The following is a 24509-nucleotide window of genomic DNA, read 5'->3' on the forward strand; positions in this document are numbered from 1 at the left end:
TAATTAAAGCACTTCTATTTCCCCAAATCTTCTGTGTTTTCTGTATTAGATGTTAGCATGTGCTAGCCACAGCTGTAAATCTCTGTTGTGCTAAACCCTCTTATACTTTCAGTCCATACTGCTGCCACATGGCAAAATGGTGGAATTACAACTGAGGTGAAAAATACAGTATCTGTAGCTGTAAAGAATAAAGAAATGAATATCTCCAGTTAACCGATTTAACCAGCATCATGAGTTAAATGTTTATTGAAACAACAACTGTCAAGATGACTTTGAAAATACAATTCATGAAGAGTAAAACAGATTACAACAAACATCATTCAGTAAAAGAGAAAATAGATCACATTTCTCAAAAGGCTACTTGATAAAAAAATAAACTGGTTGGCACTAACACACAGAGATAACTTTGGGTTTATGATGGAGTAGAAAAAGTATTACTGACCTGTTTAACCCTTGACCCTGATAATGGACGGACATATCAGTATACTAGCAGGCTCTGTATCAAGTCCTCTTTGAACTCAATAAAGAACTATTTAATCCTCCACTAGAGAGATGAATTGCAACAGATTTCATGGACATAATCCAGATTTATCCTAATCCATTTGAGCATGCTGCTACATAAAGTGAATAATAAAAAAAATAGGCACAAAAGTTTTTTAAAGTAACAGATATCCCCAAAAATACAGCACTGTGGCTACTCATTGTTTGAGCAACTGAGAGCTATTTTACTGTGGCTTTAAGCATGGATGGATGTATGGATGCAAGTAAAAAAAAAATCAATAAAATGTTACAGCTAGAAGGCTACAGCCCTGCATGAAGTTCAATCAGTCAGTAGCTCTTAAGGTTCCACCTGAGGTGAGCTAAGTGTCACTGTATTTTCACAAGGATGGCCAGATGCAGAAGACATAAGAAATACAAATCAAAAACTATTCAAATCAAACACAAACATTAACACAAATATAGTATTGCTCCAGCAGTTAAGCCCCCCTCACTGCAGTTTACACCCTGATGTCGTCACGGTCTGTAAGTCTCGTCTCGGCGCTGCCTGATTAACTGCAACTAATAGCTTCTCCACAGGGCGCCTGTTTTACACAGACTTCATGCCAGCTGGGTTTGTAAACCAACAACAGCAGCAGACAGATACAACTAGAGAGAGGTAACATGTAATACCCACATACTGTGCTTCTGCTAACCAAGCCCTGTCAGTAACCATAATGTGTGTGTGTGACAGCTCCACATTCAATAATGCAAGGCAGTTCAGTGTTTAAACATACATCTGCTTAATGCTCTTGCAATGCAACAGTGTACTTAAAATGTGTTCATATCCTGACTATGATGCAGCATTCAACAGCATATGGTATTTAAAACAACGGTGTCTTTAATTTAGCTACAGTTTAAGGATAATAATTTAAACATATCCCTGTAGCTGTATGCTACAGTTGTACATAAGCAACATTTTGCATCTTGCTGGCTCAAGCTGATTGGGGTTTAAAAATGGTCAAATTCTCAAAAGAGCAACAGACAACTGAACTCGATGATTTCATAGTACAGACTACTGGTAACCTGATTACAGATAAATATTCTTTAACAAAAAGGCAAAACAGAACCCTGTCTTTGCAGCACAGACTTGAAAATTCATAGCTAAGCATAAAATGTTCACATTCACAAGTCATCACACCTTCTATTCACAGAGCTCAAGTTTTTCCTTTATCATTTAAGCCCGCAGAAATCTTCACTCACCCAATCATACACTCATACATGCACACATATTTACACACAAACACACGTCTTCTCTGTGTCTTCTCACACAAACATGGCAGGCGACACAAAGCTATCCCCACGGTTGACATTGGGGGCTTGATGATAGCCTTGGGGATCGCTGTCAGTGTGCATGTAGGGAGGCAGGACCTCGTTGTTTCCGGGATCATCCCAGCCAGAGGGGGCAGCAGAATAATAATGCTCCCTCTCATCTTCACCATAATCATCATCATCATGGTAGGCATCCAGGTCCTGCCAGCAACAAGACAACATGTCATCCTGCATGTATGATGGAATTTCTATCTGGGTCAACAAATACGGTGTGTCTACTTGTTTTAGTATCAGAAACACTGAATTATCATCTCACAGCTTATGTTTCAAAAGCTTCAGGTGCACAATATATTTTTGCAGACAGGGTTTCTTTCATCAGTTTCTGAAAGGCTAGAACATGATACAGCAGTTTTCTGCCCATATTTCAAGGTAACGTTGTATCTACTGCAGATTGACCCCCCCAGTTTGATGAGTGTAATTTTGAGGAGAAAAAAAATCTAAAATCTAGTAGTGAGCTGCATCACTTCCCCACATTCTGGGAAAACCTAATAAGTGAACCACTGTAATTGTGTCTTCTTTAAGCTAATCGGTGTATTTCTAACACTACTGCAGTGGTGCAGTGACACACACAATTACCCAAAGATTTATCAAACTCTAGTCAGTGGCGTCTGAGATCAGACCAAGTTAGTTAGTTTCCAGACCTCTGATTCGCTGCCCACAAATAGAGTGGTAACTAAATGGCTATTCAGTCTGAATATCAGGCTAATCTGAGATACTCTTCTGTGAAACAATGATCCTCCTAAATTCATTCTAGGGGATGGGATATCGAAATGGTAAAATAAATTAAATAAAAGACACATCCTAATTTATCCATGAATTCACAAATTGAAATAAATGAAAGATCTGGTTATCTGAATGTTGATTTTTCATTAACCCTCCATGGGGTTGAGGGTTGAAATAATAAAATAATAGGATTAAAATAGAATTATAATTTTTTCCACATTTTGCAAAAAAGCACAGTCTTAATTAAACACTGCATAATATTTGAGGTTGTCATTTTTAGGAATAGTTTTGTCTTACGTTATATTTTAAGGTGTTCTCTCTCCTGTAGAAAATAATCTGCAGTTTGACAAGGTTTGGCCACACAAAATGTAATAACAGACCCATTGATGGATCCGGCAGGGTTATAGTGGTAGTAATTAATGAATGGTTATTAAAACTGTTACATAATGAATAATGTCTCTACTAGGTGTAATGTATTTTGTAAAAAAATATTTTAAATGGTGGTAATGTTGTTTTATATAGTATCTAGAAAAAAAATGGAAACAATCTCAGATACCACCCTGATGAAAGCAACATGGCAGAAAACGTTTGGTAAATAAAGTATGGTGTACTAGAGAAGAGCTGTGTGGCTTATTTTCATTTTGAGCCATGTGGGCGTGCTCAAAGTTAGAAAAAAAAACATAATTGATAATGTACATTTGAGTTTATAGTAATCGAACTGTATGTCACTTCTGCATTTTAACATGTTCCCTTACCGTGACTGGCTCAGCACTCTGGGTAGTGTAGTACTGGTTCTGCAGTGGGTTCTCCTCAGCCACTGGGGCATGACTTGTGTTTGGCTGCTGAGGACACACATCAGACAGTATATTTCAGGAGATATAATCAAATCTGCTATGTGCAGAACAACTTGACATGATACTGTTGTCCTGACATTTGGCATTTGTTGGTGGTGGCTCACCCTGTTAGCAGAGCTGTTGGTCTTCTTGGGGGGAGGGGGTTTGTACTTGGGTGGACCCCTGAAAGACAAACAGACATAGCTGTCTAATGAGTCACAAAAATATGAGACATGCGGAGTGGCATTTCATCTAATGGACCAATTTGCAAATAACGCACAGTACCAACACCCAGACATGAAAAAAACAATAGTGAAGTGAACTGATACTCACTCTCCGTTGAGTTTGTTGTTACGGTGTTTGCGGTACATCGCTATGACTGTTCCAATGATGGCCAAGAATATTATGACTCCAATGATAGCTCCTATGATGCTGCCTGTAGTAGGGCCCTTCTCTGGAAGACGAGTACCTGGAAAAATAAGAAGAATAGAAGAGACAAAATACCATTAGACAAGATCAGAAGTGGATGTGAATTCCCTCTTTAACTGGGGGCACTGCTAAAGTCCATTCCATAACACAGCCTTACTTTTTGAATATTATTTAATGCAATGGTTCACAGCCTTTTTGCCTTATGAACCCTCAAAAGAAATGCCATGTCTTCTCGGAGCCCCTTATCACTTGTTGTATATGTCAATAAGTTGTGAGCAGTGACTCAGATTGTTACATGTAACTTACTTTATAAAACCAGAGGAGGTAAAACTATCCAGTATTTCACAAGGAAAAACAACAATTAAAGGAATAGTTTGACATTTTGGGAAATACGCTTATTTGCTTTCTGATGTAGAGTTAGATGAGAAGATCGATACTTCTCTCTTGTCTGTCAGTTAAATATGAAACTACAGGTAGCAGCCTGTTAGCTAGCTTAGCACAAAGACTGAAAACAGGGGGAAACAGCTAGCCTGGGAATGCTAAAGTAAGAGAACCTCGAGTTCAGAATTTTTAACTTACGGTATAGAGTATGTGTTCCCGAGGTTAAGAAGGAACCTCAACTCTCAAATTAAAGAAAAGTCAAAGTTAGAAAAACAATCTTGTTAATCATCTTACGACCCCTTAGATTTATCTTGTGCCCTCTTTAAAAACGGGCCCTGCCCCACAGGTTTGAAACCACTGATTAAAAAAAAACACTACTAGAAGTCATATAGTACACGATTGTAGGTAGTAACTGAAGTTATTCCACACTGTGAGACTTATGACTAATATAAGGGTGGCCTTATAAAAAAGACTCAGCAATGAGGATGAGTGTGTGTGTGTGTATGTGCAACACTGTGCTGGCAAAGTACAGAAAGGGTCTTGATTAGGGGGTTGAGTCACATGGGTGATTAAGATGAACCAGAGGAATCATGCAGAGGTTCTAACGAACCATGACCACACTGAACATGAACCGACACACACACACACACACACACACACACACACACACACACACACACACACACACACACACTGTGTTTACTGAAGGTGCAACCTGGCTCATTATCCTCCTGTATTCCCAGAGGATTATGCTAATGAGGGGGCGGTAAAGGGCAGAGAGGATCTGAAACTCATTTGATGAGAACAAACCCTGGTCCTAATAATTGGAAGGGTCACGATTGAATGTTGTTAGTCCTCTAATTACAATTCTTCTCTAACAATAGACTACTTTGAATATCTCCTAAAATAATTTTCATTCTTTCACACGTACAAAAGTGTCCTAATGATCATCTCTTTCCCTATTACTTATTATAACCCAGCACATCATCTTTTACTGCTGACGCTACATGTTCTCCCATGTTCACTAGCTTTGGTTTTTCTCTCTCTTTTATGCTTTGAATTCATAAAGCCTGTATTTGGAGGTTTCTGTGTACCAACTACACAATGGGCTTCATGGACATTAATTTTGTGTCATGTTATTGTTAGAATTTGGGGTTTTTGTTGTACTTGATTGAAGACATTGGAGAGTAAAAACATGGGAATGACAAAATGAAAGATATGAAAAAAATAAATATAGTGGATCTGAACCTTCAATATCAAAAGCACAATGTGCACGTTAATCCGCAGAGTCGCAACAATAATCACTACGCTTTCCAGCTCTTTAACATGAAACAAAAGGGTTCCCTGGATATAATAAATAGAAAATTGGGTGAACTGAGTTAATTATGTTGTTTGGATTTATTCTGTGGGGTACAAGTTTTCCATTGTTTTTCCCCTCAGCACAAAACTTATATTGCTCCTATCTTGGGGACAAAAACCAATGTGTGGTGCCCTCATTGCATCTAAAGTAGTTTTCGGTTTATGGAGGGACACAAACTGCCACGGCACTCATACATGGAGTGGAATATGTTTTTCATTCCTATGTTCATTCTCAAGATTCAAATGAAACATGACTTATACTTTCCCTAAGTACCTTCCCAGTGTTTTAACAACCACAGTGGCTTTGTTAGACATACTCTGTATAAGTATGTATCAATGAACAAAAAAACAAAAAGGTTTTGGATTTAAATCACATATAATGTACAATAGACTGTATTTTTATGACTATTTTAATATGTTGCCAAGACATGGTATACATTTAGTAGATTTAACATAAAAATGCATTGAAATTGATTTTGATGATGTTTGTTCTACTGCAAAATTGAGTTTTATATAAGGATAGAAGATATTATTAGTACTGACTGGATATTTTCTTGGGTATTGATTATCATAATATTACAATATTACTAACATATTTATCTTCTTAAAGGTTGCTTTAAACTAAAATGATACAATTATCTGAACTCAGTCTGTTCTAATAAAAAAACAGCAATCTCCAAAATGTCAAATTATTGTATTGAGTTATTTGGTCAAAATATATATATTTTTTGTCAATATCACCGAACACTATATTTACAGCAAAACAGTTATTCACGGTTTCTAACACTTCTGTAATAAAGAGATGAGGACAAGCAGCTATTATGCTGGAGAGGAAATTCAGGCTGGGTTGCAGGAAATGAAAACTAATTATTCATTCAACAGTCTGAATCATAAAAGTGTCGAACCAGGAGCTTGTAAAACATACTTCTGTTTCAGCTCACCCATAAAATGTAGACTTTGGGTTATAAAAGAGCAAAAAATATGAACTTTAAAATGAACAATGCAAAATAATTAGTCAGATTTTTTTTTACAAGGACTGTCATGAAAGAGGGTGGAGAACATTTTACTGTGGCATTTTCAAAGCCACGATGGTTCTGCAGAGGGAGTGTTTTCCATGAAGTCATTTAATGGGAATGGAGGGATGATCTGTACAGAAAAACACAGAAGAATAAAAGTCCAGGGTGTCTTCACAAAAGCTGTTGGTGACTGAAATTTGGCATACGACACATCACATCTAATCACATAAATTGAAATATATGTATTGTAAACCATCTGCCACATGGTGGTGCTGTGTCTCTTTAAAACCAAAGCACTGAACAGCTACAGGGCACATTCATTCTAAACTCAATAGCTGCCTAGTCTTTCAAGTGTTTTTGTGTTACTGCTTCCTCATTCCAGTGCCGTGTCTGTTTACCATCACACCGCCCTCCTCCATTTTGGCTCCTGGGATTTTTTTAAAACTCTATCAAGCCCCCGCCTTGCCTTATCTCATGGGTGTCATTATCCAACCAAAGTCATTTTCACTCAGCAGGTTTCAAGTAGAAAGCTGTTCCTTCCTCTCTAAAAATTCTCTTCTCTATCAGAGGTTAAGAGGCCAATTTTAAGAAAAGAGGTGCGGTGCTTTTGTGTGAATGACCTGACTCGAGAGTGTGCCCTCTGTATTGGCTCTGGACACCAGCCATGTCTTGCGCTAATGAAATACTCCAGACAAAGAGCGAGTGTGTACGTACGTGTACTGTACATCTGCTGAGCCTGTTTAAATCCCTGCAACTCTTTGCCAAGGACATACAACCAGACATGCACTTACCCACACATATAGAGTACATTAAGACACATGCAAACACAAAATACACACTCATGCATGCACACACACGACATTGTATTAAGAAGCAGCTGGCATCCTCTGCTGTAACCTCGTCACTCAGTCTGACATATTTACACAAACACACTGGTCTGTAGCATGCCCTTTGCCCTGTTGCCTTTCCAAACATCACGTGCATACACAAAGACATATCTACATACATATTTAATCGTTAAAATAGACATAAAAACAAGCGCGCACACAAAATAACACCTAATTTATTTCAGTGGAGCCCTGAGGCAGAGAGCAGTTCTGTTTCTCCAACATAACCGTGTGGTGTTCTCTCTTTACTGTGAATGAAGAGATGGTCCACAGATAATAATAATAATAATAATAATAAAACTTTATTTATAGAGCACTTATCAAAACAGTGCTTCACAGAGAGAGAAAGTTCAAACTCAGTTAAAAGTCAGCTCCATTAGTATCAGCAGATCGATGCAGGGACCATCCAGTCAGATACACATCTATCCCTTCCTATATGTAAGCCCTGCATTGCTCACCCTTGCCTGCCTGGCCAGCCAGTAGACCACCAGTCTTCCACGGGGCGCAGAGGAGGGGGAGTATGGAGTGGGAGTTAAGGAAAAGGAGATGAGGCTGGATGGTTGGCTGAAACCCTCTGAAATTACCACAGACCCACTTCAGCCAGTTGAAAATACCACCAGAATCTCTGGAGCTTTAGGGTGCATGGCTGAATACTAACCGCAGCTCTGCAGCCAGCGGCGAGAGTTTTTCAGTTTTACCTTTATTCTCTTCATTTCTGTCTCAAAATAATTTTAGAGGAAAGAAATTCAGGAGACAGATCAGCACTCCTTAAAAAACTTAGTGCATATGAGTCACTGATGGGAAAGCTGAAATGAGGAGAGAGTACTCAGCAAAAGAGGATTCTTTGAGAGACGAGGGGGGTCCAAACAGTAGAGTTCGGGAGAGTGACATCAAGGAGAGAGGAGGTAAGAAGAGAGGAATCAAAAGAGGAAAAGAGGGTGAGGCAGCAGGAAGAGCCAAGTGAGATGAAGGCTGTGATTAAGAGGCTGACTTCAGATGAGTACAGAGGGATATCCCAGCTGCTGCCTGCAACTGGCTGATCACACACTGAGGGGATGAAGGAGAGAGCGGGAAGACAAAGATCTCACATCCCTCTCTTTTCCTCTCAATCCCTTGTTCTCCCTTCCTGTGTGTTTATGCCTCTCCCTGAAGGGATTAAGGTTAACATGCTGGCCTATCCTCAGCTTCCCCACACAGGCCGGGCTTTTGCTGTATTTATCTCCTCCTCCCTTCTCCTTCCATCCATCCTTCCTTCACTTCCATCATCCCTCTTTCCTGTCATCCCGCTCCATCGCCGGTGTAATTTGGTATTCACTTGTTTGGCCCGGTAATATGACAGCACAAATCTGCAGAGTCTCCCCCTGCATCTCTTATCTCCTGTGCCTAACGAGTAGAGATAAGCCTGTTTTTATTACCCTCCCTGACCTCTTCCACAAATCTGTGCACACACAGGCACACACACGGCATGTGCACACACACCTACACAAGTTTTTACTATACTGAATGCCTGCTAACCTAAGTTAAAATCAGAAATTTTCATCTCTTCCAGAGTGCTCTAGACCCACTAGAGAAAAGAGTTGAGATATACATGTTGATGGTCTTGGTTTAAGAGATTACCAGGCCATTGGTCACTAGAAAAACAATCCTACTGTAGCTGATGTTCAAATTCATTCCTAATGGGTTAGCTTGAGTTTTTAAAAAAGGGACAGTTAATATCCGACCAAAATATCCAAAGCTTGAGGCATCCTGTTGGCTCAGCGAGCCGCAGCCTTGGCCATGTGGCGGTGACGTTGTGGGATCGTCCCACTTTTGAATTTCTGTGTGTCATCTTCCCCTCTTTTCCTCCCTCACATCTTTCAAATCACTCACCAGTATGCTTTTCAGCAGTGAGAAACGTCTATTTAATTATATAAATCCACAGTGTTTGATCACCCCACTGCCATTAATGTCTTTGAAGGAGCAAACATTTTTTTGATTTAGAATTCCCTTTAAATATTGGCAAGTTTTTCTTTGTTGTTTTTAAGATGTCAGTGGAAACTTAAGTTTCAACAGAGGTTTACCCTTAATGCAAAGCGTGAATGTAACGAGACAAACCAGTTTCAGCTGAAATTCGAGCCTTTTGAAAAACACAAGGCTACCACGGTCACAGCAGAGTGCCTGGAGATGAGATTAGGACTGAATGAATTGATGGCCTCTGAAAGAGATTAAGATAAAGAGCAGTACATGTAATCTCATTGCTCACTAAGAGAAAAGAGAAATCCTAGCCTTTAGATTCTGGGGTTAACTTGGTAAAACACACACTCTATCCCTCTATTGACACATCCATTCAGGTTGAGATGTGCGTACACCTGCCTAACGCTCTGGTAATACAGTAACACAATAATCAATTGTATAGATAACTGCACAGAATGGAGTGTGGGGAAGACAGGAGGAGGGGGAGGAGGGGAGAGAGTGAGCGAAGACTGAAAAAGAGGAAAAAACAAATGTATAATAAACAGAGCTAAGTAAACCTTTTTGGCTAACACTGACAGAGTACATACATTAACTGAAGGCCTGAACACACACACACTTAAATTATTCACAATCAATGCAAGAGCTACAGTGCTGAGTGCAGCAGCTACCTTTGACATTAATTTTATGGTAGTTGAAGACCTGCTACACCCACTACCACAATCACCATCGCCATCACTGTCATTTACTATTCACTGCACTCGTGATACCATTACTATTCATTTCAGCACAAAACAAATCAGATCAAATTGATTGTGCTTGTTCGGACAACACAACCAGCTGAACGGCTCAGAGAGGACAGACTCTACTGATCTGAGTGAAGGAAACGCTGAGTGAATTTTGTGTCTGTGTGTGTGTGTGTGTGTGTGTGAGAGAGATGCCATTGCCAGGGTTTTTGGTTTGGGCAGATCGGTGATGCTGGTCATTTCTAATCTACTGTGATTCCAGAGCTCAACCTCGTGCATTTCAACTGTTTGAGGATTAAATTCATGTCACTGACACTGTGTTTGGGTGTACATACTTTAAGTGTGCGTGTGAGGGTGTATGCGAGGGTGTATGCAAGTGTGTGTGTGTGCGTGCACGTTTTGACATTTTAAAAAGCTGTGTGGTGATAATGTGAAAACTCTGTATGGTGTGTGTGTGTGGTGCTGCTCTCCCTCTCTGGGGAGACAGTGTGTTCCCTGCCACAGTGCATCAAAGCACACTCAGTTGCCTTGGGAGAAGGCAGGAACTCTCTCTCCCGCTCTCTTTCACTCTTTTTCCATCTCTTCTCCCTCTCTCCCTCCATGTCTCCATCATTCCCTCCCCTCCATCTCCCCTTCTTTCTTTCTCTCTCTGACAAGGTCGCTGTTCGCCTCTTGCTGTCTGCCCGTCAATATTTACAGTCCACTTTACACTGGCACTGAGGTAGTCGGCTGCAGCCAGCAGAGAAAGCGGGGTTGCATTAGCCAAATGTAGCTGTCCACTCAGGACATGAATGATCTGTTGTACTACAAGCAGCACTCTGTTTCTCCTTCTTTCTCCCTCACACACACACACACACACACACACACACACACACACACACACACACACACAGACAGAAGGGTAGGAGGTAACAGGTAGAGCTGAAAACAGCAAGCAGATACTTAACAGAAGTGTAACAAGTACTCAAAAAGCACAGGTCAGATTGTCATCACATCCATGGGAGCACATTAAATGTCTAAACCCATTTCAGCACTTTTAAATATTAACACATTAAACTAATTATGATACATTACAGCACTGTCTCAAAATTAAAGTAGTGATATTAAAATGCTACATGTTGTGTATTTAACATAATAATAATGCTGAATAACTGTAATGATAATAATACCAATTTTTCATTATTCTAATTCTAATGCTCTGATACATAGAACATTACCTATAGGAATACATTTAAATGGTACAATCTGTTGTCAAAATGTACTAAACCAAGATTAACATTTCAAAGGTTTGATTACATGAGTAATCTGTGTAAAACACAGCAGTAAAAATAGGTCTGTCATTTCAATTAAGATCAATTGACAACAACAAAATGCTGTTTTTATCATCAAGATAAAGATGGAAGATACTGTTGAATGCATTAGCACAATAATGTGTTTCCAATATTAATAAAAATAGGCTATATCATGATATGTAAAATGTATGCGAAATCACATTACAAAACAAATGAACTATGAACTATGAAAAAGAAATGTAAAAACAACAATTAGTAGTTTCACAGTAAGTTATGTGGTGTTAACTATTGCTTGATTTATTTCTATTTCTTGTCCACTCAGCACTTCAGAGCAGCATCTGGTGATGACTGTGGGAAGTCACCGCGCACAGCCAAGAAATAGCTGTTGCAGGAAACCCCAGTAAAACCACAAACTATTTTTACATTTGTGTTTTGTACAGTTTAAATAAACAAGATATAATGTGTTAATTACTGAGCTTCAGATGGATTTTTCCAAGTTTGGAGAGAGCCTGTTTCCCCCCTGGCTTCTCTATGATAAGCTAAGATAATCACATCTTGCTTCTATAGCTCCATACAGACTTGAAATCTGTTTTATCTTCTCATCTAAGCCACTGCAAGAAAGCGAATAAGCATATTTCCCTAAATGTCAAACTATTCCTGTAAGAGTGAAAGTGAGAAATTCAAAGGGTCTTTCAAATAGCAGCAGGTGTCCTGCATTTGCAATAAGTGTAACACACAAGAAAATGTGTTTGTATGTTATTACGGTAATATCTTAGACTACATTTACAGATTCTAATTTAAAATGAGGTAACTAGCAGCTGTAATGGAAACTGACTTGATCTGTTGACTGGAAGGAAACCCAACAACCTGGGTAAATACTGTAGCTTACAGTAAATGTTGCAATCGGAGAATATCCAGCCACCTGTTTTACCTCACAATGCCTTTAGGCTTCCCATCCATCTTCTTGCCCTGCTTTTTCCGCTCTCCTCACCCCACCCTCCCACGCCACTCTCTCCTTCTCTACCAGTGTCACTGCGGCCTTGAGGCCAGGCAGTCACGAGCAGCTGGTATGTTTACCTGCCCTCCTAACCACTGCTAACCTCCGGCTAGAAGGGACTCTCACCTCATTACCCACCACTCAGCCACACATACAACCTCAAACTCTGCTATCCTCTTAGATTTCTCCCCTACAGCCAGGATGCTACACTGTAATAGCCTCTGTGTACTGCAATCTATTCAGCAGCCTGATGTGCAGAAATGTAATGAGAGTGGAAAAAAATAACGTCTAGGACTTTGCTACCGCTTCTTGCCTCCCTCTTTCTCTAAAGTGTGGAGAGTCAGTTCGCTGAGATGAGAGTGCTCTTCATGTCGCCCTCCTACCAAGTTCCTCACACAGACTGCCAGAAAGGAAACAACGCACAGCGGAAGAGACAGAGATGGTGAAGGAGGGAAGAGAGTGTAGAACATATAGGAAAGAACATGGAGAACTGAGAGAATAGAAGATGCAAGCTGCAGGGTGGAGAAGTAGACGCTGAAGATGTGTGGGAGGGAAAGGAATCGAAGAGAAAAAGTATGTTGCACAAGAAAAGTTGCAAATGTCCCACTCTTTCAGCTTGATAACATATAATTAATGATCGTCGTTCAGAATTTGTTGTGCTTTTTTAGTGATTTCCTTTCAAGTGTTGTTTACTGTGTTTGTACCTGCTGTATTGTTGACCGCAATAGGCAGCCTTAAAGAGCCTCACACGTAGTCCTGAGAGTGCCATAGCAGTAATAGGCCCCCATCTCTCCCTCAAACTGCCTCTCATCAGCTACTGATTAATGACACAGAGTCATAATGGCCCTGCGTGCTCTCCACATTCATTCACTTTCCACTTCATCCCATGCCCCTGGAAAGAAACCACAACAATGCGAGCTGTCGAGACACCCAAAAACTACGCTCTCGCCAAACACGAATTCAAACGCTCATTAAGAAAGACGTTTCCTCCATTGCCATTCAGTTATGCATTGCCACTGGGAGCGGGTGAACAGAAACAATAGAATACAGAAGAGATGGGAAGGTGGAGAAGAAAGCATTCAGAGTTCAATTTATCTGTATGGGAATAAAGAATGGTTTCATTAGTGTTTAAATGCAGTTGATTGGCTGCTTGGCATGGAGTGCTGGTGATTTATGCATTGGTAAAAAGGATGCAACCTATATTCTGGCATAGGATGTACGCACAAACGTTCACTACACACATTCACTACACTTCAAATCTGCGCCTCTGGATATAAATCTATGGAAAAAATCAAACTGTTGTTTGTAACCAAAAACGTGTACCTCCTTTGACACATGCACAGCAGTTACAGAAATCAGAATTCTCAAAGGTCATCATTGTGTCTGTTATACAGCTCTGTCAACAATAGATCACACTACAGCGCTGCTGTAACTCACTGGCCAGTGTCTTTAAAGTGCAAATACAAACATATAAATGTGAGCATGCATGCCGGCATGAGCAGAAAAGCACAAGTGCAGAAAGACATCAACATCCAACCTGACGTGCTTTCTAATGCATGCGCACAGATGCAAACAGTTACATTTGTGGACACGCTTCAACCCTCACATGTCACGGATGAAAGATATCAAACTGCTGTACATACATCAAACGACATTACACCAAGTAGCCACCATTAAAAACCCTTGCAGCATCAATAATAAATAAATCTACATTCTCATCCTCCACCATGTATTGAATGCACCAAAGGCAATGCCACTGATTTCATTGTTCCATACCAAAAATGGTTGCAGGCGCAAGTTCGTTATTAGAAATGCTCTTTCATGCGCTATTCATCTGAATATTCAGATATTACCAAACTCCTCAATCTCCTCCACCTCTCATTTTTGCCTGTTCACATGCTCCTGCCCTCCCATCTGTGCGGGGGTGTCTGTTTATCAGTGAGTGTGTTTGTTTCACAGCAGCAGTATTTATGTTCCGTGTTTGGGAGTGTGGGGTAATCAATAGTGTTTCAGTGAAGGACACTTGGGAGCAGATTGGAACCCAAATCCAAGCCGGCATGAAAGACAACATGACAGAAACACTTGCTGCTCGATCTGAAGGGGCTCAGTGTGACATCTACCCTGACTGCTGTCAAGAGCACACATGCATGCACGCACGCACTCCTTTACACACACACACACACACATTTCGACACGCCTGTGAACTCATAACATTTACACACTGCTACATCAAAGCAGGCAAACTAATGAGTTATTGACCGATGAGCGTACACACACACACACACACACCATATATTGCGCATCGCAATGCATCCATTGCACGCATAACGGACGTGACCAGCGCCCTTGTCACAACTAAGCAGTGTGCTATAATGAGTGTGTATACGTGTGCATGCCTGCCTATTTGTGTGTGTCTGTGTGTGTGTGCATGCGTGTGCTGGGCTCACTGTGTGTACACAAGTCATTATTAGAGGTTTAGTGTGTGCTCACCAGTCAGTCAGGCTCCAGTCAGAGGAGTCAGCTTAAGGGCTCATAGCAGCTCCCTGAGGAGACACTAAATACCATCAGCCGTTTAAATCCATCCATGACCATTTTAAATATGCAGCACACACTCACTCCATTTTTAATAAGGGCTCTGAGCAAGACAGAAGGAGAAAAAAGGACAGAGAAGAGACAGACAGAGAGAGAGAGAGAGAGAGAAAAAGAGGGGGGCAAGACTAGAAGTGGAAGGAGAGGGAGGAATATGAGGGGAAAGGAGGAGAGCAGAGTCTGTTGCACTGATTTCTTGGCAGTTTGGCACCGGCCCTGATTTGCCTGGAAAAGCCACAGATGTGTCAGAGCCAGTTAGGCACGGCAGAAGAGAGGGAACGCGCATACACACGCAACTTAGTCACATGCATGTATGTACACACACTCTGTCACACACACACACACACACACACACACACACACAAATGCTCATAAATAGAGAGAATACACAGCGTGCACTCAAAGTGTCTGCAAGTGTGTAGGGATTACAAAAGCACCTGTGTGAAAGGAGCAAGTGAATGCCGGGGATGATGCAAGGGGTTTTGAAGCCCTTCGGAGGAAAACCAGGCATTTCTCTCTGAAGGAAAGTCAAAAATAGATACTATTACACACACCTAGATGGGCAGTAAATTTCTCCTTAATCCCTGGCTTAATTTAGCTCAAAAACCTGTCTGCTCTGCTCAGCTCAGCTTTCAAAGCACACCTGACTATGTGCGGGTGCATGCACGGCCCAGGGGAACAGCAGGGAACAGTCGGATGTACATTTTGATCTGAGGGAGGATGAGACATTAGGATCAAAGTTGGGGGCTGGGGAGAATCTACTGATTTCAGCTCTAAATCCATGAGCAACCTCCAGACAGACTACCTGATTAGCTAGGTATTTGTGGCCTATATCCAGCATGAGTGAAGTGATGGGAATATTGATGATATAGCCTGAGGCAGAATTGTATCTAGGTAGGTAGTTCAAAATGGTAACTAATGTCAAGTTTAAGGGTTTGATTTCCATTGGGGTCGCCTATGCTTTGACAGATGCTTCCATCGAATATTTGTCATATATTTTTCTTTTGTATTAATCTAAGTACTTGATATTTATTTTATTACTCAGAAAAAAAACAGTACTTTGTTTTTGCTTCTTAGTCAATTTAGATGAAGCTATGGAGCCTAAAAAGAGTAAACTAGTCTTTGAACCTGTTTCATTTTGTGTGTGTGTGTTTTTTTTTGGGGTGGGGGGGGATTGTCCAACCTGCTCCAAAACCAAATGTGTTTTTATCACATCAAGAAAAGCTGAAAATCCCCACAATTGAGAGATGAGAAGTAGTTAGCGTTTGTTTTTTTTGTTTGTTTTTTTGAAAAACAACTCAAAATTGTGATCGACTAATCGATTAATCAACAAATCGTTTCAGCTCTAGTTGAAATGAATAACATGGAGTTTTATTGATCCATAAGTCACTACAGGCTTGGATTCTAGAGGTTAAGTGACTGTTTTTTATATTTTGAAGAAATAGAAGCTATGTGTATCTGTGCATCTATCTTCCATGCAGTACTATGAACTACTTCACTGCCTATTGAATTAATAAGAGAAACGACAGGTGCAAGCTGCACCTGTGTGCAAAACACTTACCACCATTTCAGTAAATCCTGTATGTCAACAGCTATTCACGCAACAGGAATGATGTCATTCTCAGTATAATAGAACAGTGGCTTGCTTAACACGATTTCCTGCTTTGGAGAATACCACACACCTATGTAGCTCGGTCCCTATTGCTCTAGGTGACAGGTGTGTCACAGCAGCGTGGCAGGAACCTGGTGATTCCACCCGACAGACTGAATGACCGGTTAGTCAGCTAGCCAGCTGACTCACTGACCGAGAGAATAAAAGCTCACTCACCATTCCGCCGGCTGCATTGTGTAAACACGGGTTTATTCTCAAAAGAAGAAAAGGGTGAATGTGTCACTCTCAGTTCACACAGTAACATGTGGAGATGCTCAGACACACACAGACACCCCGGCACCGAAGATGTAGATTAGACATGGTATGTTTATTACCCTCTGTGCTACAGACGAAACCAGTCCCGAGACCTCCGTTCATTTGGCTGTCAGTAAAGACACAATAGGACAGTCAGACTTTCTTTGACGCGCCACTCTGGAATGTTAATCACCACAGAAACCCATTATCTTCCCATCCTCTCGTTCCCTCCCTCCATTTGTCTTCCTCTCCTTTTAAAACCTGACAAACTCATTGCTCATTACTAGAAAGTACCATTGTTTCATTGAGCGCACATGTAGAGGGAGACAGAGACATGAGGCAGAGGAGATAAGGGGAGAGTCAGCGGAGGGGAGAGGCCTGCCTGACTGCTGACATAAATTGGGGATCATAAAAAGTGCCGTTCCAGAATTAATCTGCGAAGAATGAATAAAGTGAAGTACCGCAGGGAGAGGTGTGCGTAAGTGTGTGTGTGTGTCTGTGTGTGTGTAGAGGAGTAGGGTTTTTTTCTTGAATCCATAATGAAGACACAATAATGGAAAGAAACACTTTCAAATGTATTCATGAAGTTTGATCTAAGTTCATGAGGATGTGTAAGGGAATTTATTTTTTATAAGTGTGTGTGTGTATATGCAGTAGAGCTATTATATATATGCTCTATGTGTGTGTGTGTGTGTGTGTGTGGGGATGTTGTGTGTGTCCGTGCCTCAGCTGTGACATACTCCTTGCCTCTCTCTGTGCTGCAGCGCCTACAGGAACTGCCACATACATCATGAATTTTATGCATAAGGCTGAATGTCAACACTGATGCATAATTTTTGTGGTAAAATGCTAAATGTCACTAAACACCAGGCTCTGTGTCGACTGACGGCGGGACTCGTATCACCAGAGGATGTGCTGGCAGCCAGCAGTTGCCACGCCAGCCGTCACACCAGAACTGAAGGGCCACAACTGTACTGTACACAGTTGTGGCAGGAGTGGCAGAGTAGGCGACAAGGGAGATCAGGGGACAAGGAGGGTAATGAAAGCAGATTTGAAGGAGAATGGAGTGAGACAAGGGGAATTTTTTGCATTTTTGTTTACTTTTTTCTCCATAACTGAGTTGTACCCTTTTATTTCCCCTTCAGTAGCTTGAAGGCTTAAAATAATCTCTTACTGTATTCGACGGTATCATATATTGTGTAGCATTTTCCAGCTCTTAAATTGAAGCTACATATGATGTAATTCTATATGATGAAAATTCAATCAATATATTTGATTTCTTTGCAGACTTTTAGATCTCAGCTCACATTTGAAATAACGTTCTGAGAGTTTGAACCATGTTACTCTGCACAGCAAGAGTTTGACTGATCCACTCATGGGGCAACAAGGTTCAAGACATTAAGTATTAAAAGCTCGGTTCACCCCAATTTTTTCTCTTACTTGTGATATCTGGCCAAGAAGATAGTTTTGGTTTTATTTGGCCAAATTATCCTATATCTGTCTCAGATTTCTACTGACACCACAATACAATAGAGGTGAATGGAATTTTACATGTATCTGCGGTGCACACCGCGCTGAGGCCCCAATTTACATCTGGTATTAACATGTGATCTGTATCTGGATCCAGTATCTAGATAATGGCATGCAATCAATTAACCTTTGCATTTACACCATTAATAAGCATTCTAGTTAAAATAATTGAATCATACAGCTCTTCTAGACATTCCAAATGACGAACCAAATGGATCTAACTGTATTTGTCAATTCAGAATAAAAAGAGTAATTTTGTTGGGTTTTACAGCCACTCCTTTTCCAATGATTGTGTTTTTGAAAAATGCTTTTTGGGCCAGTGTGTGTCACGTGATGAACGTGAAAGTTGCAATACCCCATCCGACCACTACACCAAAATTGTTTCACAGGCCAGCTCTGTTCCTGGGGACTTGAGGAGGAAGAGGCGGAGTTAGGTGATTTTTTTCTTAAGAATGCGGTCACTGTACAGATTGCATTTATACATGGCTGTGATCTGATCACAATGCAAGCCAAACCACCTCCAGATGTGGTCTGGCTGATCCGATTGCATTCCGATGTAATCCGTGTAAATGGGGTCTGAAAAACGATATTCAAAGAATAAACAGCAACATGTCTTTCCAGAATCAGTGTCCCTGTTACTCTGGATAATCCGCAGACAATATTGTGAACAGTTTTTATTGGGACTATTTGGAAAGTGGTTAAATTTAAATTCCTCAAAGCCTGGACAAATAAAAGTCCAAATTATCTGCATGGCTGGATACCACGAGGGCTATGTGACAAAAGGCTTTTTTGTTATTGGGGTGAACTGACCCTTTAACATTTTCTATATGTCTCTCACTGTCCTTACCACTGCTTTACTTTATATTCACTACACCGAAAGGGAAAAAAACTAAAAGTGCACACACACACAGGGAATGTGAGGACAGGAAGAAGGGAGGATAGAGAGAGAATAAGTAGCCAGTGATGCAGATATACAGCTTTAACTCTTCCTCCAAGGCAGGAGACCACCAGCTGAGCTCCCTAAATGAAAAACTACACTATTAATATCTATGTGGAGAGCTGGCATCAAGGATTTTCAACAACACATGCACCAAGACGCACAGAAAGCGGGACTATGCGTGTGCATTCACATACACAAAAACTCCGATATCAGGCAGCAGAAGTTACATAAAGAAGTTTGATATTCTTGCATTTTAAAGTGCTAAGTTTGTGCTTATGAACTTTAAGGTTGGGGTGAGTAATGAGGAGCGGTGCGACTCAGTCAGACCTGCCTGAGAGGCTGCTGAATGAAGGACAGGGATGGAGGGATGGGTTAGAGAAAGAGATGGAGAGAGAGAAAGTAAGAAAGAAGAAATATGAAGGCCCTGTCATCTCATTTCTCCTCCCTCTGGCTCCCCCAGCTGTTGTTCTCTATCCCCCTCACAATCACTTTTCATTGTCACTCATCCCTCCAATCACCCTTAACCACTTGTGCTGTTGCCCCCCCACTTGCTCTCCTTTCCCTCTCTTTCTTCATCTACACAAATGACTCAGTGAAACAGGTCAAGTGTTACAAAATTCTCCCTGCAGCTCAACCTGCCTAATACAAGGCCTGGCTCATTGCACCAAGACAAGTAATACGCTGCCTACTCACTAAGAGGGACACAAACACACACACACACACGGTTGCCGCCAACACACAATAAATATAAGCCCATAAAATGCCTTAAAAAATGTGCATATTTATTCATTACATGCACGCCAACTCCATTTTTACTATTTTTTTATGCAATTTGTTTTTACTTTATTATTACAGTCAAATATGTCAAAAACAAATTTCCATTGCTTGTGATGAACATAGTCTTTCTGAATCTACATGGAAAACAAATTGTATATGAAAATGTATTTCTTCTTAAACAAAAAGAAAAACATCACATCCATATCCTATAAATTGAGCTCAAATCATTAGTTGATTGACAGAAAAATAATTGGCATCTATTTAGATAACTGGTTAATGGTTAAAAGTTAAAAAACACTTCCTAGTTCCAGCCTCTAAATTGTGAGGATTTACAGCTTTTCTTTGTCTTATGTGATAGCAAACTGAATATCTTTGAGTTTTGAACTGCTAGTCGGAAAAAACAAGCCATTTGAAGACATCACACCTTGGGCTTTTGGAAATTATGATAATAAGCAATTTTCTGACATTTTATAGACCACATGATGAATCAAAACATAATCTGCAGATTAATCAGTAATGAAAATAATCATCAGTTGCAGCCCTACATATTAATAGTACAGTAACATAAAAATCAGGAAGAAGCCACATTTAAACACTGCCTTAGTCTCTTTCTATCTCTCCACCTATCCACACTAATGAATAGCAACTGGGGGACAGAAAACCCTGAAGCACTCGAGTAAAAGTGGTATTAAGAGGAGGACAGCAGAGTAAAGGGCCGTAAAATAGGATAAATGACCAGGAAAAACTAAAGACAACACACACACGTAACCTTTAACACACCCAGACACACACCATGGTAAACCTGGTGCTAGACAGTACAGTATGTAAGGGTGTTTGCTCTGCAGGCATGCGTGTTGTGATATAGAAATGTAACAGCTCCATATATCAGGAAGGTGGGGACCTACGGAGGATAAACGACCTGCGAGCAGTACCTGGACAGTGTGTGTAATACACAGATAAATAACAGGGAACTGAGAGCCATATGATGGCACACAGACTCCCGGAGACAGCATGTAAACCGCCGCACAAACACAAGACGATAAAGAGACCAGAAACATGAAGATTGGACCAGAGCACGTACTTGTTTATAAGAGTGTTGTTTGTCTCAATCTCCTGGGAACGGCGGCCGTTTGGGAGGGTAATGACTTAGGAAAACTGAAATGTACTGGAACATAAATTAATCAAAATGTGAGACCTGCATTCACGCACCCTGTGAGTGCTCAGTGCCATCTCTTTTTGTAGTTAATACCCTTTGTTAGCGCACAACAAAGAAGTTCCAACTATTACACACAGTGAACAGAGCATAATTCTGCATCAATGCTCCTGTTGAAGGCAGGCTGGTGAGATCAGAGGTCTGAGGCTGGGATGAACCAGTTATTACTGTCGAGGTGGCAAGATCACATCCACTTTTTGTGAGAACGATAATCAACTCGTGTTTATAAACATTTCACGTAGAGCCCCTGTGATGCCAAAAGCCAAATTTGAATAATATTTAATTTCCTTCTCTAAGATAAGACCTTTTGTCCGTATTTTATTCCATCACTGCCCGAAGCTGACAGTTAAACGGACAGGGGATGGTGCAGCGTGGCTGTGCTTCGCATGGCAATGCTGAGCTAGTTTCTAAACTCCCCCCCCCCCATTCTCACGTTATACACTGTAGTGCACTTCAACTGAGTCGGGGCTGTTAAGATGGGCTCACACTACAGGAGTTTTAAAATCCTAACTGATTTTGAAATCGGGTTGCATCACTCACATAAGGTGAAGCTTCACAGATGTTCCTCTCTAATCTCAAACATGCACACACTACAAGATTTGAAAATAATAGCGTATCACAAACTACAAAATATTATTAAGATTATCGTGCCAGAGGGGCCAATACACCACCTCATGTGATCTCATGAGGAAGCAGACGTAAACAAAAAATGGAGATGGAGGTGGTGCATGTTTACCATTGCTTGCCAACACCGCCAGCATCACCGTCTCCTTGTAGACTTGTCTCATTCATTGGCTATTGTGCTCCTGCTCAGAAAGTACTGACGTAATCATCCACATTTTAAATTCTGAATATCAAAAATGTTTGATATTATCGGGGCAGCCCAGATGAGTCTGCGAACAGGTCGGGAGGCTTAAGACTGGATCTGTAAACCCCTCACATTACCAGATAATCTAGGCCGAACATCAGTACAGACTACCGTCCCAGACCAGATTTCTCTTCCGATTGTTGGGAGTGGTGAATCGGGGATAAATTGGCCCAAAACTCCTGTAGTGTGAGCCCAGCTTTACCCATGATGCCTCGGCTGTGGGGCTGAGTGACAGGCGAGGTAGTTGAAATCACTGAGGACCCTGAAGGAGATGAGGGGTTAACAAGGGGCCAGAGACATACAGAGACCCACAGCAGGTGCTGCAATGTGGTCAAATATCACCATAGTGGCTCTACATGAGGCACACACACACACACACACACACACACACACACACACGTAAACGCATGTAAACACACACACAGAAACAAGTAAGGGACAGTGTCTTAGAGCAGTCACTACCAACGATTTAACAGCTTGGAGCAGTTTGATGTTGTGCATACAGATTTCTGTTTCTTGGAGCAATAATTAATGGGTTGAATCAATAATGTATTTCCCTTTTAAAATGATGCCTCTAGGTTCAATAGCAAGTGATTGGAGATGTGTTAGAAATGAGAAAAGAGGAAGTGGAATGATGAGAGGATTTTACACCCGAGGACTGGTTGGACAGTGTTGGATGTAGTAATACAAAGACACACATACAGAGCTGCGCGCGCGCACACACACACACACACACACACACACACACCGTTCTATAACAGATTCACAATGCTCTAACATTTAGTCTACAGCAGGCGATAAGAAGATAGGAGCATCAGAGAAGAGGATGGGGCAGAAGAAGTGATTACAGGAAAAGAGATGTCTAGATAAGATGACAGACGGGTGAATGGGGAGGCAGTCTGTGGTTATAAAGGAGGAGCTGACACATGCACATGAGCAGACAAAGATACACGCGCGCACACACACACAATTTTATGAAGTTCTGACAGTCCTCTCCTCAGTATGAACTGTTATTTAATGTCAAACAAAGAAAGCAGAGAAGACTTGAACCCTATAGGGGAACCGGCCAGCGCAGATAACGTCACTCTAGACTGCTGATGAGGGCACACAGTCCAGTCCGCTCCATCACTTCACCAAACTGTATGTACCAGCAGACACAGGAAGCCAATAAATGTATATAGAGCTGGGTGATACTTCATGATGAATTAAGTTCTAGCTCATCCTATTAACAATTTTATTTAAAATTAGCATTAAAAAGGGCTTTTCTCTTTTTAGTTTTGTTTGATGGAATGCATAACAGCGGAACAGAGTTCATTGCATTGAACATTGATTGATTTATATGTAATTTTGCCTACATTTTTCATATGGTGACAGACATCAGAAATTATTCTTAGTAACATTATGATAGTGATCAGCCATTTCACCCTAAATACTTACACAACGGTAATGACTACACCGACTAGTTTAATTATAATAGTATGATATAATTCAATTCTGATTAAATTTTGAAAACATATAAGGAAAAACATACAGAGCGGCACAAAGTTTTTCAACAGCACTCAGAAAACATTTGTGATAAACTCCCACACAGAAAAAAAACCAAAAACATACATTTGCATGCACATTCTGGACAGGCAGGCAAACATCTGCATAGCAGTTACATGCACAAATGAACATGAACTCAATCATCCACCATTTACTACAGACTTGGCAGTCCCCAGAAGACTATCTCCAGTCCCTAAGACCAAATATTTGCAGACTTATTTCGTTTTTATCTCCATATTCATCTCTCGTTCTGTATGTTTATATCTGAAGTTATGCAGACGTGCATGTGCCAGTGCGTGCATGTACTTTGTAAGAGCTGCCTGTTGAGACGGTGAATTAAACAGCAAGTGCATTTGATCTGCAAAGCACTCGAGGGCAAATACACAAAATGAGACACACACACACACACACACACAGACTTGCATACAGCATCAAAATCATTTCCGTCACAGAATCTATTCTTAGGAGCAGCAACAAACCATTCTTTCCCTGATATAAATCTCTTTTATTCATACCCACACAGTCACACACACACGTGAACACTTAGCTCAAAGCTACACTCCCTGGTGGTCATGATGCATTCACATAATGTTCTTTGTTTTTGTATTTTCTAGAACAGGATTTGTTCCAGGTAAGTCACAGCATGAAGACCTTTTGGG

At 40.8% G+C, this 24509-nt stretch overlaps 1 protein-coding gene across 2 annotated transcripts in view; it reads right to left on the bottom strand.

Moving 5' to 3' along the window:
• Window positions 1–217: 217 nt before the first annotated feature.
• The window catches only part of LOC122882039 (nectin-2-like), a 74683-nt gene continuing 50391 nt past the window's right edge, over window positions 218–24509 (bottom strand). The window contains exons 7-10 of one of the 2 annotated variants that reach the window (XM_044208992.1): window positions 3759–3894; window positions 3551–3608; window positions 3348–3431; window positions 218–2010 (exon numbers count right to left, since the gene is read on the bottom strand). In XM_044208992.1, coding sequence (XP_044064927.1) covers window positions 1804–2010; window positions 3348–3431; window positions 3551–3608; window positions 3759–3894 — 485 coding nt within the window. In that variant the 3' untranslated portion in view covers window positions 218–1803. Of the gene's footprint in view, window positions 2011–3347; window positions 3435–3550; window positions 3609–3758; window positions 3895–24509 lie in introns of both variants that reach the window. The other variant, XM_044208991.1, reaches the window with a different exon arrangement.

This window comes from Siniperca chuatsi, linkage group LG9, assembly GCF_020085105.1.
Source record: "Siniperca chuatsi isolate FFG_IHB_CAS linkage group LG9, ASM2008510v1, whole genome shotgun sequence".
NCBI classification, from domain to species: domain Eukaryota; kingdom Metazoa; phylum Chordata; class Actinopteri; order Centrarchiformes; family Sinipercidae; genus Siniperca; species Siniperca chuatsi.